The sequence below is a fragment of the Dromaius novaehollandiae genome, chromosome 3, assembly GCF_036370855.1.
Source record: "Dromaius novaehollandiae isolate bDroNov1 chromosome 3, bDroNov1.hap1, whole genome shotgun sequence".
NCBI lineage: Eukaryota > Metazoa > Chordata > Aves > Casuariiformes > Dromaiidae > Dromaius > Dromaius novaehollandiae.
The window spans coordinates 38,186,920-38,204,477 of NC_088100.1; the positions used below are offsets into that span (position 1 = coordinate 38,186,920).

Consider the following 17,558-nt stretch of genomic DNA (forward strand, 5'->3'; position numbering starts at 1 on the left):
AGGGCAGCAGGAGGTAGACTGTTGGGAGGACAAGCACTAGAGAAGTTTACAGCACAACCAGTAATACCATTTCCTGAAAGTTGTCAGCAATAGGGCCACACAAGATGCATGGAAAGCAAAAAGAATTGTAGAAAATTCAAACAACAGCTAAGCCTGACTAGCTCCCATCATCTCAAAACATGAAAGTGACTGGCAGTAATGAAAAATACTCTTAGAAAAAAAGTGTGGCGGGATGATGTCATCAGATTGGGAAAAAAGAAAAAAAAGAGAAAGTTGAAACCAGGCTTCTGTTGAAAGAAGCAGATGACAGCTTTATTATGAGTAACATCTTTTAATGGCTGGGTTTTTATTTTTAGAACATTTCTACCTTACCTAGTTGGCCGCCATTCAGACCCATGGTATACACTGCTTCCTTAGTCCATAGCACTGTATGGAATCTGCCTGCAGCCACTCCAATCACCATTCTACCTTTCAGGTTTTTTGCCTGAACCTAAGCACAAATCCAAAGTACATCTTAATATTAAGCAGCAACAGGTGAATTTCACATGTACAAACTTCTGACAACAGTTAACTCCTAAAGTCATTAAGAATGCAGTATTGGTGTCAATGCACGTACAGTCTAAAGAGTAAGGATTATTTCAGAAGTTTGTCAAGTGGGACACTATTGCACTACTGATATAAAAGTAAAAATTTTGCCTATCTTGTAAGAACTAGAATCAAACCTTTAGGCCATCTTCATATGCAAGATGCTGAACAGGACTGCACAGCACATGTATAAGTGACAGCCAAAGAAGATTCAGGTCCTGCGAAAGTTTCAGTTACGAAGTTTCAGCTTGTAAATCTTACTATTCTGAAGACACTGCAGAACACTAACATTACTAATTCCACTTCTTAAATTTAACTTGATTTTCCAGAGCACTCTTGATGATCAAGATCAAAGCAAATACTGTGGACACACAGCTATCATTACACTACTATTGTATCTCAAAACACTTCTCCGTAGTTCTCTTGGCCAGTTATTGTTTCCTACCTTTATAACACTTCACTGGTTTAATGCGTAGTGTTGTTCTATTCCAGATGAACCTTCCTTTCAATAAAAGGTAAAATCATTCTTATTTATTTCAAAAAACCCCGTAACTTTAGAGTAAGTTATAGTTTGACCAAAGAAATTTAGTCAAGTTGTTGATGACCGTACCCTGACACGTCACTGGCTCTTTGGTTGCTTCTCTTCCCTGTTGCTATTCTTCCTAAAGCATTATGACTCCAGGACCAGTGCTTCCAGCAAAGGACACAACCACCCAACTCTTAGATCCCTCATACAGTGATCCAAAACAGGTTACAAACACAAATCTCAAGTAACACATACCTACTACTCTTTCTTCATTTTGGCAACAGAACAGCTCAGGGGAGAGGGGAGGAAGCTTTTTGGAAATTGCGCCTTGTCACATTTAGCATTACAAAGTTTAGTACAGTTCAGTTTACAAAATAAAATCTAAATCAGGACACAGGCAAGCATTTACAATCATCATGGACAGTATCAAGATTTTATCTGAATGCATGTTCCACTCTACTGTCCTGAAAAAGTTTAAAGTTATCAGGACTATCTTCACACTTCACTTTGTTAAAAGAAACAATTACACTTTGAACAATGTTATTTTTACCTGTCTAGGAACACTGCAGTTAGAAGGAGGAGGAAGAATACCCAGTTGATGGAAAGTATTTAGACCAAACGTGTAGACACATCCATCTTCTGTTAAAACAACAGTATGATCTTTAGCTGCTGCTATCTGGGAGCACTGATGGCCAGCTAAACCTTCCACAAGTCTTGGAACCTAAACATGAAGAAAAAAAAAAAAAAAAAAGACAAAAAAAGAAAAGTTTGACAATAACCAATGGCCATATATGTAACTAAAGTTACACCCACAGAAATCCACAACTGAATACTGAAATACAGATGAAAATGCATCTGAACACACAATTTACTCATTAACAGAATTGTCACCTACAGTGTAATAAGAAAGTACTTTCAGTGAGCCTTTTGAAACATCCTCTGCTAATATGAGAGAGAATTTTTAAACCAGCTGCTCTGAAATACAGTTGGAAACTATTTCAGCAGAGTAGATGGATAAATATTAACTATTACCTTTTCATTTTTTTCCTATTTGAATTATCATGAGTGATAAAGGCTTCCTCCTAACAAGGAAGCAGTTCAGTATCTTTAACCCTTCACAACTTCTAACTGCAATCCTCTTTTGTTCTGCTGGATAACATCCCAATTCCAGAACAGTGGTTTCTACTCCCTTTCAAAAAAAATAAAAATAAAAAATAATTTCCTAAAATTGTCTTTTTAAAAAACTTATTAAAAATTGAACCCTAGTCTTTACTAAGCATCAAACCTCATAATATCAAGCTCTGTCAGATATTTGGTATTAGCAGTTTTAAAAAAATAAAGCAAACTGTCATTAGCACTTACTTTTGCAAACTAAGTGCACATATTACCAGGGTATGCAGGATAACATACTGAAGCCTTAGAACTATATTGTCATAGTTCAGTCTTTTCAAATTTTGTTTTTGCATATTACAACAATGTACTACTCAAAGTTATGGGTGATTTTTCACTTTAGAGCTGTGCAAATCCAATCCTACCATCACTTTCATGTTGCTCCAGCCCCACAACACTGTTCTTTCCTTTGCATCAGCCCTGATGCTCATGTGACTGTATCATAAACCTACCTAGGGAGTTAGCTGAGCAGAAAACCAGTTACTTCCACTTACCTGGCACCAGCTAGCCTTCAGACCAACTCAGCCATAACACAGAAGTTTGACTTCATAACCAGCTAACTTTAAGTATATTTAAATGTGCATTACTCCTTTCTCTTCCACCTCAGTAGTAGTACTGGAGAGATTTTTGTTTGTTGGTTTGTTTTAAGTCATCAGCAAATCAATTTAAAAAGCTTTCAAAGTACCCTAACAGAAAATTAATTCAGTTTTTAAACTTCATGTTTGAAATAAAATAAAAAAAAATCATGCTACATTACAATACACTAGATGGCATTAGGATACCAAGCATGTTTGTTCATCACCATGACCCAAGCGTCCTCCTTGTCCATGTCCACAAGTATAAATCTGTCCTTTCTGGGAAAGGAACACGGAGTGGAATTTGCAGAGTACCACCTGGAGAAAAAGGGGTGTGAAGGGAAGTACAGGACAAATTAGTTTTCTTGGATAATCTGCAATCATAGGCCAAAAATACTTTATGAAGAAGTTCAGCTTTAAGAAAGATGATGTATATTACAATACAGACAGAACTTGCAAACACGAAACAGTATAAAATGGTGCAACACAGAATCTTCATCCTAAGATTTAAACAACTGAAACAGTGCTTTTGGAAGAATACAACTGATCAAAGGGCTTTTACGTGCAACTTTTCTGAATGTATTATGTGCAACTTTTCTGAATACGATGATCATAAAAGCGCACTAATACTAACAAATGGAAACAGATAAATGTCAATTACATAAAAGTAAAACACAGCAAAAAGACATGATTGCCAGCTTACACAGAGGCCTATGCTGTTAGTCCTCTCAACTACACTGAAAAGCCTGCCCTAAAGTTAGTTCAGTTAGCCACCAAGAGACTTTTCCATTATAACATATCACTATAACCTCCCCAAAGAACTTCTTAAGAGAAAGGAGAATTCACCTGAGAGTGAGATACATCTGCTATGCATATTGCCCTGATCTTTGCTTATACAGCAAAGTAATGGCTGCTCTCCATACAGGTCTAACGACTAGACTGGTCCAGGATAGAGAGACCCCAGGACAGACTAACCCATGGTCTAGAAAATATGCCTGTTTAGACAAGAATTCTCCCAATTTTATGCATATGGCTAGAGAACATAGCAGAAGTTAGGCATACTCCTAATTATTTCACTTCTTCGCCTGTGTGGTAAACCTTTAAACAAAGATTTAAACAAAACTACAAATAGTCTCAAGGGTAATGATTTCTTAGCTGTTTGGCAAAATAAGAGCAAGATACTAGTATTAAAGCACAGGTAACACCAAATCAACCTGCAATGAACACAAAGATTTGGCTTTAAATTTATTATTATTTATTAACCTACTTGAAAAGACTTGCAGTTCCTATTTATTAAAATGTGTTCAAATATGGCCCTGACAGGCTAATAGGAGCCCAAAAGACTCAGTGTCGAGGATAAGAATACTCAGAAGAGCTGTGGGAAACAAGACTGCAGCACAAGTCATTTGCCCTAACTGCTTATTCAAATTGTATTTAAAAATTTCCAATTAATCTTAAGCTGGAGTCACAACAAATTATTAGGGACAAGCTATCATTACAGCAGGAGTGCTGTAACAGCACAGGCTGATTTTAACACAAAAAGCATCTTTATACAATATGTATCAAATTCATTGTCCCACTTCAGTTCACTGTGAGAGTTGCACAGAAGGTTAGAAATTCAAAACAGTTACAGAAGTATCATGCTTCTGAATTATTTTATTTAATGATATGCAAGTCTGATTTACCTTGGAAATATTTAACAGCTATCAACCCCCATATCAGAGAACCATGTTTCCATTGGGGGGGGGGGCAGGGGGGAGAGGGGGCATAATATAGCAGGCACGGTCTGATGCTCCTTAGCCCTCTAAGCAGTCTTATCAGATAAATGAAGACCGATTACAAGACAGAACTAGGAGAAATAAGACCCAAAGTTATACTTTCCATAGGAATTTTCAAAATTTAATGACATCTATAAAGATACTTCCCTCCCAGGTTCACTGAAAAAGGGGCTCATGTAATTCTTTCCAAATACCTGTTTGATATACACGCCATTGCGAGGAAAGAGGTCCACCAATTCAGGATGATGCTTACTCTGTTGACCACCATGACCCAAAGTAAAATTAATATTGTTTCCCCAAGTATAGACTTCTGTGGGATCTGCAATGAGAAAAAATTCTCTCTGCAGCTTGTAAATTTAGCAGTCTCATGCATACTGAATTTGAAAATTAACTCCTGCTGTTTCAATTAACACATGCTGTTTCCATTTAATAAAAAAAATTTTCCTGAAAAAAAGGTTACACTCATGTAAGAAAACCATAAGCGCTTTCAAATGAGAGATGTAGCCAAAAATGAACATTTCAGATTTTTAAAATACCCTCTCAGCTACAGTGATATTTCAATAGTATTTTCTGATGAGTAAGAAACTGAAATTAATTTATTTGACCAGTGTTGTACCACTACCATGAGAATTAAAGAATTTTAAATTAATTTTGCAAGGTAAAATTAGAAATACACAAAACTCGGGATCTGTGTAACGAAAAATATTTAAATTAACTGGAAGCATAAGAAGCTAAAAAGAACAGCTTTTACTGTACAGCCAGATTAAACATGGGCATGGAGAAAAGGGGAAAGAAGTGGATAAAAAGCTTGAACAGCATGAAAATAAATAAAGAATAATGGAAAATAACTACTCTCCTCTGCAAAAAAAAGCCTTGTGTGCTCACAGTTATTATTAAACATTCATTTTAAATACAGCATCTGCAATTTGAAAATGACTGTAATTAGCTTATTGCAAATTACTTCCCCTAAAAAGTATTTTTAAGATTTAAGAACTTATCCCTCCCTTTTCACAAAAGCCACAGAAGTGGTATAAACTGCTCTACTGAAGACATTAAAGTTCCTCCAATGACTTGAAATCAAACAAACAGACCATCGCTTTGCATTTTTTATTTCTGTCAAAGCCTGTTGTTATTTCTTCCTTCTCTGGACACATACACATTCTGTGCTTATTGCTAAGATGCTGTTCCTGTGGTCTTACGACATTAGTGACCTCACAACTTCTGTTATCACACAATTTATACAATCCTAATTAGAAATATAAAACTTTGTCTAAACAGGTACACACATCTACATGCTGTTGAAACAGACCTCCTTGTAAAATACAATTTATTTGATTTCCTACCAGTTTTCTTGAACACCACATAAGCTGGCCTGTCTTTCATCACAAGATCCAAAGCTGATAAGCCTTCTTTATCCTGAATGTATAGACTAACGCCATGCTGAAAAAGGAGGGGAGGGGAAAGAGAGAACCATAAAAATTACGATTAACTCCACAGCTTGAAGTAAGCCAGATAAACAAATCTTTAGTTGAATTTTAATATTAATAAATGTTCAGATTCTTTCAAGTCAATTGTAAGTGAATCTGAAAAGAGTTCTGTTCAGCTACACACCACATTGATCTATTGACTGTGATCTTATTGTAGGAACGCTGATTGTGTAATAAGGTGTCATCAGGAAAACACACAGGAAACACCTGAAAACAAAGCATTGCCATCTAGAAGGGGCAAGTACTTACCAAAAATGCATTTACCGGCTTTGAAGAATCCATTCTCTTGTGTTAGCAAGCTTACAAAATCAGTTTTGACAAGCTAGAGAAGTGAGAAGATCAAAAAGACCTACTATGCCTTTGAAGACAAGCAGGGAACAGCGGGTCACAGTTACTGAGAAAAGGCGAGGGGACACCAACTGCCACACAAGACACTGGCACTTGTGCTTCTGAAGCTTCAATATGACTAGACATCATTACAGAACTCATACAGGGAGGTACATTTTCTCTGTATATACAGTGTCCTCAGTACAAAAGAAAGTGTTGCTATCAGCACAGGTTTTAAAGTCAAATATCATCAGTCAGACCCTTGAAGGAAAGAACTGCAGATGTCTCTATGCACAACCCAATAGACAACAGGGCCTTACTTATGTGCCACAGCTCAGGGCTAATATAAAAGAAAATCTTACAGAATTTCATGTCAGAGAGAAGTAAAGGCATGAAATACCAAAATTACGACAGCACACTCCATTCAGAAATGACAAAAGGACAGCCAATCACATCAGCAGGAGTGGATTTTAACCTGTAACTCCATTTGAAAATACATCAGCCAAAAGAATAACACCATATATTGTTCAAATTTTAAGGGACACCTACTAACAAAGGTGCTGGTTCACTAATGGTTCGCTAATTCACTACATGAGGGAAAAAAAAAACCCACAGTACTGTCACAACTTTGTTAATGACATGCATGATGGATCCAAATGCACCCTCAGCAAGGTTGCAGATGATACAAAGCTGGGAGTAGTGGCTGATACACCAGAGAGTCATGCTGCCATTCAGAGAGACCTCAACAGGCTGGAGAGATGGGCAGAGAGAAACTTCATGAACTTCAACAGAGGGAAATGCCTAATCCTGCACCCAAGGAGGAATAACCCCAGGCACCAGGACATGCTCGGGGCTGACCTGCTGGAAAGCAGCTTGGGAGAGAAGGCCCTGGGGATCCTGGGGGACAACAAGCTGAACATGAATCAGCAACGTGCCCTCACAGAAAAGAATGTCTGCAGCCTCCTGGGCTGCATTAGGCAGTGTGCTGCCAGCAGGTAGAGGGAGGTGATCCTCCCCATCTACTCAGCACTGGTGAGGCCACATCTGGATGCTGGGTCCAGCTCTGGGCTCCCCAGTACAAGAAAGACATGGACCTGTTGGAGAGAGCCTACTGAAAGGCCCCAGACATGATGAAGAGAAGTAACTTAATAAAATGCTGTGTATCTTGAAGTGCTTATCACTCAAACATAAGGTTCATCACTAACTCCATTTAAGTTTTTATTATGTTTTCTGAGAATACCAATTGCTGTAATTATTGAAGAGCCTATTTTTACAATATCCTTAGTCTGATGTCAAGTTCACACTGCACTTTAAGAACCCAATCCTGATGCTGTCCACACAAACCAGTCTTTCAGGGAATTCCACAATTAATCAGGGATTAATTACTTAGTGTTGTTTTCAATGTGGGCAAAGAGACATCTTTTATGGATACAGGGACAAGAATCAAGTAAATCAATGCACTGTGATCTAAACAGAGTTACAACAAAAAAAACCTTTGAACTAATCAATAAAATTCTAAAAATTGTAGATCCAAAGGAAATCTAAAATGTTGCAAATCACTCACTAGGAAGATCACAGCTGCGCACTCACCTTCAGTAATGACAGAACACAATCAATGTATCCATAAAATATACTTCTGTGCAAAGCTGTCCATCCAGATTCTTTGTCTTTTGCCAACAGATCAACTCCTTTGGTCTCAGCAAGCCAATCGAGCACACCTTTTTTGCCACAAGATGAAGCAAGATGGAGAACATTTCTACCAAAGGCGTCCTTTATAGTTGCAGCATTGTAGCAGTAAGAAGAGAGAAAGGCCTTGATCTGGCCTTCGCTTCCTCTGGTAACTACAGAAATAACATCCAAAGCATGCTGTAGAGAACGACACTTCAAAGTGCAGTCTGGCATGAGAGAACTCATCTTCACTTTGGAAGCTGCTCTTCTCCTTAAGGGGAACAATCGTTAAGTGTATCAAGGCACTCCAATTCAGTACACAATACAGTGCCTTCAGAAATTTGTAATTCCGACAACTTAAATCCAGTTTTATTGAGCTGCCATTAGAAATCTTTGTACTGTTATGTTTGGCACTTGATCAAAATAAATATTTATAAATATATTTTTAGAAATCTTATTTCACCATTGTATATAACAAATACTGTTGTCCATAGAAAATTCCAAAAGCGAACTACCTCAAGTGTGGAGAGGGGGATTCCCCCTCCACACTATCTTATTCTTCTAAAACTCCATAATTGCAAGGGAGACCTGAAAGAGAACAAAACAGAACAGATTAGTCAACAAAAATTCTTTTCTCCAGAGCCTGTGGCAAGTTAAATGTGTAACAACCTAAGCTTGCAAGTACAGGAGCAATGCAGCAAGGGTTAACTGACCTTGCCTCAGCCCATCTGATTTCACACTCAAGCATTCTGTCAGTTTAAACAGTCATGACTATGCTCCACCCCAGCCTCCAAAGGCACCTCCCTCCCTTGCTTTGACATAAATCTTTGAGGCTATGTGGTGAACTGGATCAAATAAGTCATTGGGGGGGGGGGGGGTTGTTTCCCAGCCTCATTGGTTTCCTGATAGTTTCCTGCCTAATTATACAGTTACTTTGTGATCAGAAAGCAAGGACTGAACTACTGCTGGGGGGGGGGGGGGGGGCGGGGAAACAAAACCAAACAAAACAAACAGGTGTGGAGTACACCTTGGCTGAAGAAAACTTTGTCAGTCCCACCCAGGAGGACGGAAGGATCACCAGCTTCCCCTAGCCACCACAAAAAGGATTATGCCCTACTATCTCTTCCCCGGCCTGAACTCTTACCCATCCCCCTACTAAATCATTTCTGCAGAATCAATAGGAAGGCTCCTCTCTACAGCTCCCAGAGACGCTGACAAAGGTGAGAAGGTAAGAAAGCAAAGCAAAGCAACTTGGGTCAAGAGATGTGAATTCAGATGTTTATCACTTGTGCAGGGCTACAGTCTGAAGTTCCTGGAATAGGCAGGAAGAAATGAAGTTCTAGAGGTTGGAAGGGCTAATGGAGGAGGAAAAAGCAGGAGGAAAATATAAATTCTTGTTCATTCAAATATATTCATTGTTTGGGGCATATAGCCATTTCTTTGCATATCTATGCGTACTTATCTTTAGTATATCCATCTTTTTTGGTATATACTTTCTCAAAAGTAAGGAAGGCCTGACAAGCATCCCTCTAGCCTATTAAACAAGCGCAGTGAAGTTTTAAACTGTTACAGTACACAAAGTATGAACAGCACAATAAAAGTATACATAAAACCATCTATAATAGCAAGAATAAACTATGCACATCACTAATACACTGTACAATTTAAGTATGAACCGCTATTCAGTCCCCCAAAAACTTCAGACTTCAATCTTTTCAAGCATAAGTTTCAAACTGCCTAAAGTAATATTCAATCATTCTGCTAAATTCATTGATGGTTTTGCTTGCTATCCAATATGGAATTTAAAACTGTTCTATCAACAAGTAGAGTGGAAAAATGCCGTCATGAAAAATGGATAAATAAAACTAAGAATGTTAACAAGCCCTCAGAAAAAAAGATGTTACCACTGCAACTCAGCAGTCACTGTAAATCCAACTATAAGTAACAGTTGGATCTAACTATTCCAATCTTCGCCCTCCCTCAAAAAGCCTTTTGAACTTAGCTTCCATTGTTTTTCAGGCACAGAATACATATCCATATTTTATTAATATCTCTATCTGCAAAGACATGTCAGGGAAAGATTACTTTGTCTGCTTGGAAGGGAAAACAGAAATCCCAGTCCTTCTCCTTCTATTTTAGGAATTGATATCAATATCACCACCAAGTTTAGGCAACCAGTTTAAAGCAAACACTAGCAATGGAATCTAAACTTTCAAGGGAAAAAAACAATTCCAAACCAACAGTATTCACTTAAACATTTCATAACAAAGCTTCAAATGATTATTTTTTTTTCCACCTGATTCAGAAGAGATTAAATACTTGGAATTGTAATCCACAGATCAAAGTTATTCAGTATGCACTTTCAAAACAATTTTAAATAGCAGGCAAATGAAAAACGTAATAGTAGTTTTTATTCACTAAAATTTAGTCACTCCTCTCTAACCAGGAGTAACATTCATAAGTATTTCAGAGACAAAAATTGACCACAACAATTCAGTTTACATTTGTGACAGTGAGCTTCCATTCACCCTACATTTTCCAGCCAACATGCAGACTTCTGCAAGAACATGCAAAGTTTAACCTACACTTGTATGTGTTCTCCAGTCACCTTTTCTTTCTAGTCTAAGGGTTCAGAAAAGTGAACCACTGTTAGATTCCGGAAAGGAAGCCTTAGTTTTAAAACACAGTCTAACTTGCTGCCCCAAGGAATCAAAGTATGACAAGTGATTGCAATCAGCAGCCTCAAATCTCCAATGCATCACTTTTCTAAATAGTAATAATTCTTTAAAATATTTGGAGATATATAGGAAAAGCATCTAAAGTGCTACTATCCTCAAATCAATTGGTCATATTTCATCAATACTTCACTAGGCAACAAAAATCACTCTGTGGAAGAAGTGTAAGTTTTACACTAGCCTTGCATCACTGTATGAAAGCTACATTCTTCCCTTCTATACTATGCTCTAGAGAACCCTTAAAAGATCATAATCAGTGCTACCACTGTCTGTGCTACCAGGCTTCGGATTATAGCCCACATGGGAAAAGTCATTCTATAAGCACATCTTAAATAGCATCTTTTGTTAAGACATGCCTACTGGTACTACAGAGAATGTAAAGTGAAAATAAAAAGAACATAAAGTGAAAAATACTCAAGGGAGAGTTGACTGAGCTGTTAATTAAACTGGTATGAAACGGCACCACCCCCCAGAGAAGCAGTCCTGACTTGGCCCACGTCATACCTTCCCTTGGCCAAACATACTCATCCATTTAAGACACTGTGAACTGGATGAGGAAAATGATGGAGAAGAAAGTAAATCATTCCCTGCCCCTGGTTCCACAAGAACTTGTGTCAGTAAGAAGGCACAGAGAGGGCAGGGAAAAACTGCTTCTTTAAAGCATCTGAACTCTAGTTTAAGATACCAAACACTAAAATACTGCAGACAACAAATCATATATTAACAGTGAGAAGTCTGCAATTAGATAGAAATAAAATCCTGCCTACCTCATACAAATCCTTTGTGATGATATTTATTGCAACTATTTGGAATCTGATTTATTTCTTTATAAGTCATTATAACCCAGCCCTCCTATAAAATTACATCACTAGACAAATTAATATATACCTTAAGTTTTGAGACAGAAGGCTTTAGATCAAGTGTTTGTCCCTTTGTGATAGACCGGCACACCAGGAACACAGTTATTATACCTACCATCTAAAAACGGTTGATAATCAGACCTAACTATTTTCAAAAATGAAACAGGTCCTTAAATGAAACCTTAAAAATCAAGGCCTCAGGACTGTAAAGTGATGCTCACATCTGTGAAAACCATGTGATTGCTGCCCAAATGCTCAGCTCTAAAGTATATCAAGTCCCAGCTGAATGATCAAAACCTAAAATAAGCATGAAACAGGAGCAGGAGCACCAGCATTTTTAAACTCTGAACATCTAGAACATGTCACCCTCAACTATGTGTCTCTGCTTTTATTTGCAGACATTTCTATAGGCTTCTTACCACTAATGACATCCATGTTACAATACCAGTCTCTTCCTAAAGCTGTAATTATTGAGAGAAATAAATCGTTTGAAAGATAAAAATCTTATTCAATATTTTTGTGCTGGAATTCAAGTTCTTTTAAAAAACTTACCTAATTAACAATTTCATTTAAGAAAAAAGTTCAGAGGGAGAAAAAAAGAAAAACAGCAAGTGGACATATTAAAACAACACCCAAAGTATCACAAAGAAGTTTTAGTCTTTATTTCTGCAGCAAGTGGGTTTCTACTTTTTCCCCTGATACTTATATTATATGATATTTAGCACAGAGGTATCACAAGTTACTAGATGAAGAAAAATGCCAGAATGTTCATTCTTGCATCTGTAAGACCATGTTCTCCACCAACACATTCCCAATTATCTTTTTCCCTAACAGTATTTCCACAAAGATTCAACACAAGATACAAGGATCTCCAAAAGGGGAGGAAATGAGTAAAGAGGTAGAGGAGATTCAGATATTCAGAACTCAGTGTCATTTAAAGACAGATAGCTGGTTTTACAGCCTCCATGTATGCTGCATTAAGTAATTCAATTGTTAAATTAGTGACAATGCATTGAAATCCAGCTTCAGGCAGCTTTATTAAGAAAATATTCCTCAAGACTTTATTTGACTATGAAACTGGCTTAACCTGTCCTCATTCCATTCACTGTTTTTTCTGTGTTTTTTTTTTATTTATTATTTTTAGTGGCATTGCTTTTTCTAAATACCAATTACACCTAGAATGCACTTAGTGGAAAATTATTTAGTATTTGGCTGTCCTGCAACACAACTAAGAATCAATCTCTGTTCCATAAATTCAAAATCCAAAGATTTTTAATTACCACCAAAAATACTGTTTCTATTGCTAGCATAAGCACTTCAGGACAGGCGGCCTTAAAATATACAGTAGAACTTACTTACATATTTAGCATAGCTTTCACTTCTAAAAAAACAGGTATTAGAAGCATGCCTCCTATTATTTACAGATTTTTTTTTTTTCCTATGAAGGTACTGTATAAAAGGATAATTTATCACACAAAATGTATAGCTTTGTCAACAACCCCTCCTTTTTTTCAAATAGTGTAAGCATTATGGCTTTTAGAAAGGAAAAATCCATTCAATATTCTCTGGAATATTACGTTGCTAGACACTTAAATGAAGACAGTTATGACTGGCAACATCTTAAAATTCAAGTAGGTAAGCCCATCCTTACACGGGTATTGAGGGTTCTTAAAGATTTCTTGTTTTGTTTAACAAGCATGGTAATGTTTAATAATATTCTTCAAGTAGGTCCATTCACACTCATTTCATAACATTATAGAAGATCTGTAACCATAATAGCATGGAAATCCTAAAAATATTTGTATGCAAAACACATTTCACAATGCAGGCTACCTGATTAGCAAACTAATCAAAAGACAAATCTAAAGCTTACAGAATCAAAGCCAAGGTTATTTGTTACTGATTTTCCAGGGTTTTCTGTTGACTGTATCCTTACCTAAAGGTAACTTTCACTAATACACATTAAAGAAGCAGTTTAGAATCTGACAAGAGTGACTAACAAATTGAAACTGGGAAGTAATATAAGAAATGTAGCACTAACTTGGAGCAATATATCCTCAAGGATACATTCCAAGAAACCACTGAACATAGATAAATTGCCAGATAAATAACAGTAAACACACCCTTCAGCTACAAGCAGCACATTTTCCAAGGCCTTAAAGAACAACTAGATTACTAATTTCTACTCGGAAGACTATATATTCACACACAGTCTAATGTATTCAGAAATTCTCTGCATGTTTGTTGGAAGTCTGGGCATAAATCTATGTTATTCAATCCCCTGTAAAATATACTTGAGTGTACCCCTGACAGTGGGATAAGTCATCATCGGTTCTGCGTAGGAGATTAAGGTTATACGTCAGGAAGCACTTAAAATTTTAAGTTGAACATTAATGAGGCTACCCACAGGTATTGTAGAATTGTCAGAATGTTTCTCAGAATGCATTAGACAAACAATCTGGCAAGTTTTAAGTAAACGTGACCTGACTAAATGTAAAGATTCAGACAAAATTCAACTTCATTTAGGAAATACCGGGTTCTACCATGCCTGCTACATCCCCTGGGCCTTGGGAGATCGAAGCTGTTTTGATTACAAGGCCACAGGCCTCTGTATCACCACTTGGTATCCCCCGGTAAATAGTTAGAGGTTCTCTACAGACTTTTTGTGACTTCTGCTGTCATAGCAATGAGAGAATAATTCTTGTCAGGATGAGATGTTCAATGATTCAGCTCTTTTAGCATTATATCTACTTTCTTTAAGAGAATCCAGCAGCTCTAGTCCATTTGCTCCTAATAGTGCTAACAAACAATAGACAGATGTGTGTGTCTTTAATTTGTAACAAACACCAAAGCACTGTTGGTAGCTAAATTCAGCTACAACACCTCAGAGCAGATCTATTTGTCAGAAATAACCACGTATCTATGCTAAGAGTGAATAAACAGTGAACCAAAATATTGTGCTTGGCACATCTAGAAACAGATAAAGTTAATGATGCTTAATAACTTAACACTATCAAACAATTAAAACATACAGAAAGGGGTATACACAAAAGTATAGTAAGTGCAGTTGTAGACACTTCCACAATACACTGGGACCTTGCTATAGATCTTCAATTATCTGTGTGTCAGTAAAACACAAATCAACAGCAATGAACTGAAAAATGTTTTCTAGCATTTCACTGTACTTAAAACTCCATCAGATAAATATATCAAGTCTTAAGAAGAGGTGAGGAACTCAGAATATTCAGCAAAGTATCTTTAAAGAATAACCACATCAACTTGCTAAAAAAAAAAGAAAGAAAAAGAAAAAGAAAAAGAAACACCACCACCAACAACAAAAACACAAGTCGTGGTCAGTTTCCATGAGGACAGACAGACCGACTGACCACCTCAACAAAAAAAGGACCAGATTTTAAAGATTCAGTGGTTGGCCCCTAAGAAGACAGCATGGAAACATCCTTTAAAACTAACTGTAAGATTTCAGCTCTCTGCTATCTCTGCTGTCCAGAGCCAGTAACACTGAGAGCTGCTAACTAAAGGCCACAAATAAATATCGCCAAGAACTTCAGAAACACGAAAGACCTCCCGGGAATCTCCAGCTGAGGAAGCCAGGCAGAGGCTGCCGGGTGGGGGGGAGGGAGACTGAACCGTTTCCAAGCGCCAGGCAGAGGCGGGAGTGGAGGGGTGAAGGTGCCCGTTTCGGCTCTCATTACACATCTGCACGTAGCCGGGCGGCGGCCAGCGACAACAGAGTACTCAGCAGAACAAGCGGCCGAGCCGCTCTTCCGCCTCGAGCAGGTCCCCTCCCAGCCTGCGTGGCTGCCTGCCCCGGCCTCGTCCCTTCAGCGGCCTTATCCCTTCTCCCAGCTGCCGCTGCGGTCCCGTCCCCCGCGCCAGCCCCTCCGCCGGGCGCCCCCCTTCCCCCCCCCGCACACATCAGCAGGACGCGGCCCGCCCTCACCAGTCGCTAGATGAAGGGGCTGGGGCGAGCGGGACGGGATGCGCGCTGGGCAGCGCGGCAACTCATCCTCAGTGACACCGGGACAGGGGCAGGGCCAGGCTGCTGCGGCTCGCGCGAACCCTCACACGGCGACGGTGGCAGCGGCAGCAGCCGGGACCAACGACGCAGAACCAGGGACAAGCAGAGCAACCGCCGCACCCCCGAAGAAGCAAGCAGCGGATTGGCGGCGGCGCCGCCTCACCTCGCGCGCCCATTGGCTGCGGCTACCGCCTTGCCCCCGCCCCCCCTCCGCCACCGCGGAGCCCGGATTGACTGACAGGCCGGGTCAGGGGGCGGGCCCGGCAGCGCGCTCAGCCGGCGGCAGGGGTGGGGGAATGGAGCGGTGACGTCACGGCCGTTCCGTGGTGCGCGAGGGTTCAAACGGAAACGGTTAACGTCTGGGGGGGTGCATACGGAGCGAGGGGGGAGGTGCAGGTAGTTAGAGGAAAGAGGGAAAAGCGGGCAGCGGAGGTCCTTCGGGAAATACCGCGCGAATGAGGGAAAGCCGAGGTGTTTCTGTGCCCTTTTTCTTTCAGGCTGTACTGAAAAAAGAAAACCATGGCTAGATGCTTACCTAAAGTGTTTTTAACATGTAACTGGAAGCATTGGCTGGAGTATTGTAAAACCATGTTAAGCAGTAGTTAAATGAAGCAGATGCCTGCCTAAGAAAAAAAGCAAAAGCTGCCTTTGAAGCATTGTTAACCTCACGAAAATCAGAGGCTATTGTGGGGAAAGTGGGGAGGAGCGCTGTGCCTGGCTGTGAGGAAGGAGAGAGGATATCTAGGCAAACCAGTGCTTCTCCCAGCCTCCAGGAAGACACTAAAGCAAATAGATAAATAATCATTCTGCGCATCTCTACAAAGTACTGAAGTGACAGCACTGAGGAGGCCTTGTCAAGAACAAGTTGTTTTAGGCCAATATAATTTCCTTCTTTGACAGAGTGAGTGGCCTAATTTATAGCATGCAGCTTGATTTTGGTGAAGCCTTTGACACTAACCCAGAGGGCAGTCTCATAAGCAAGCTTGATATGTACATGAGGATTTGAAAAATTGCTCTCACAAAGTAATCGTCTATGGTTCACTCGATAGGCTTCTCAAGTAAACTCCCTAAGGGCTCAATTCAATTCAGCTTTTTAATTAATGGCTTGAATGATGTAACAGAAGGTACTGATTACAGGTTAATCTGGAACATAATTAGGATTTAACATCTTAAAGTGGCAGGCTGGGAAATAAGACAAACAGTATATAACGTAAAATGCATGGTAAAAAAATCACACATCAATTTTTCCAAAGTAGAAAGGGAATACAGGCCATATATATGTCCAAATTGCCTATGCATTTCTGTGAAAGCCATAATTCTTCCCTTGAGTGGTGCAACTGAAGAGTGATGCAGAGTTAAGAACAACCTAGTTAATTTTTAACCACAAAATATTTGAAGCTGAAAAAAGTTATCTGTGTTATTCTGCAGCAGATCAATCTGGGGGAAAAGCAAGAGTAGAAATTGTCTGTAGGTGAATCACACGCAATTTTATCCATGTCATATGACTCTGCTAATGTGAACTGTGCAGTCCGCTTTCTCTGTTTCCCTGTGCAAAGGTTCCGCTTGCTAACAGTCATTCACCTCTGTAACTGCATGCTATGTGAAATTTATTTATGCATTATTTTCCTAGTGATCAGCTGCTTTCTGCTTCAATCATAAGCATATCTCAGAAATGGCCTTTCTACAAGTATACTGCCAGCTGGCATGCAGACACTAATGACCATGTGGGGTAACGAGGAGATCCAAATACAGCTGAAGTCAGTCACAAAAAAGGCTTTGTTGTATAATAAAGTCAAGCAACTAGCTGA

At 39.0% G+C, this 17,558-nt stretch overlaps 1 protein-coding gene across 7 annotated transcripts in view; it reads right to left on the reverse strand.

The window, feature by feature from the left end:
• The window catches only part of IBTK (inhibitor of Bruton tyrosine kinase), a 58,983-nt gene extending 43,076 nt beyond the window's left edge, over positions 1-15,907 (reverse strand). For 3 of the 7 annotated variants that reach the window (XM_026121058.2, XM_026121057.2, XM_026121056.2), the window contains exons 1-7: positions 15,673-15,906; positions 8,039-8,704; positions 5,978-6,074; positions 4,829-4,953; positions 3,064-3,174; positions 1,662-1,832; positions 373-490 (exon numbers count right to left, since the gene is read on the reverse strand). In XM_026121058.2, the coding sequence (XP_025976843.2) occupies positions 373-490; positions 1,662-1,832; positions 3,064-3,174; positions 4,829-4,953; positions 5,978-6,074; positions 8,039-8,362 (946 nt within the window). In that variant the 5' untranslated portion in view covers positions 8,363-8,704; positions 15,673-15,906. Of the gene's footprint in view, positions 1-372; positions 491-1,661; positions 1,833-3,063; positions 3,175-4,828; positions 4,954-5,977; positions 6,075-8,038; positions 8,705-15,672 lie in introns of all 7 variants that reach the window. The other 4 variants (XR_010388258.1, XR_003262273.2, XM_026121055.2 and 1 more) reach the window with 2 other exon arrangements.
• Positions 15,908-17,558: the final 1,651 nt, after the last annotated feature.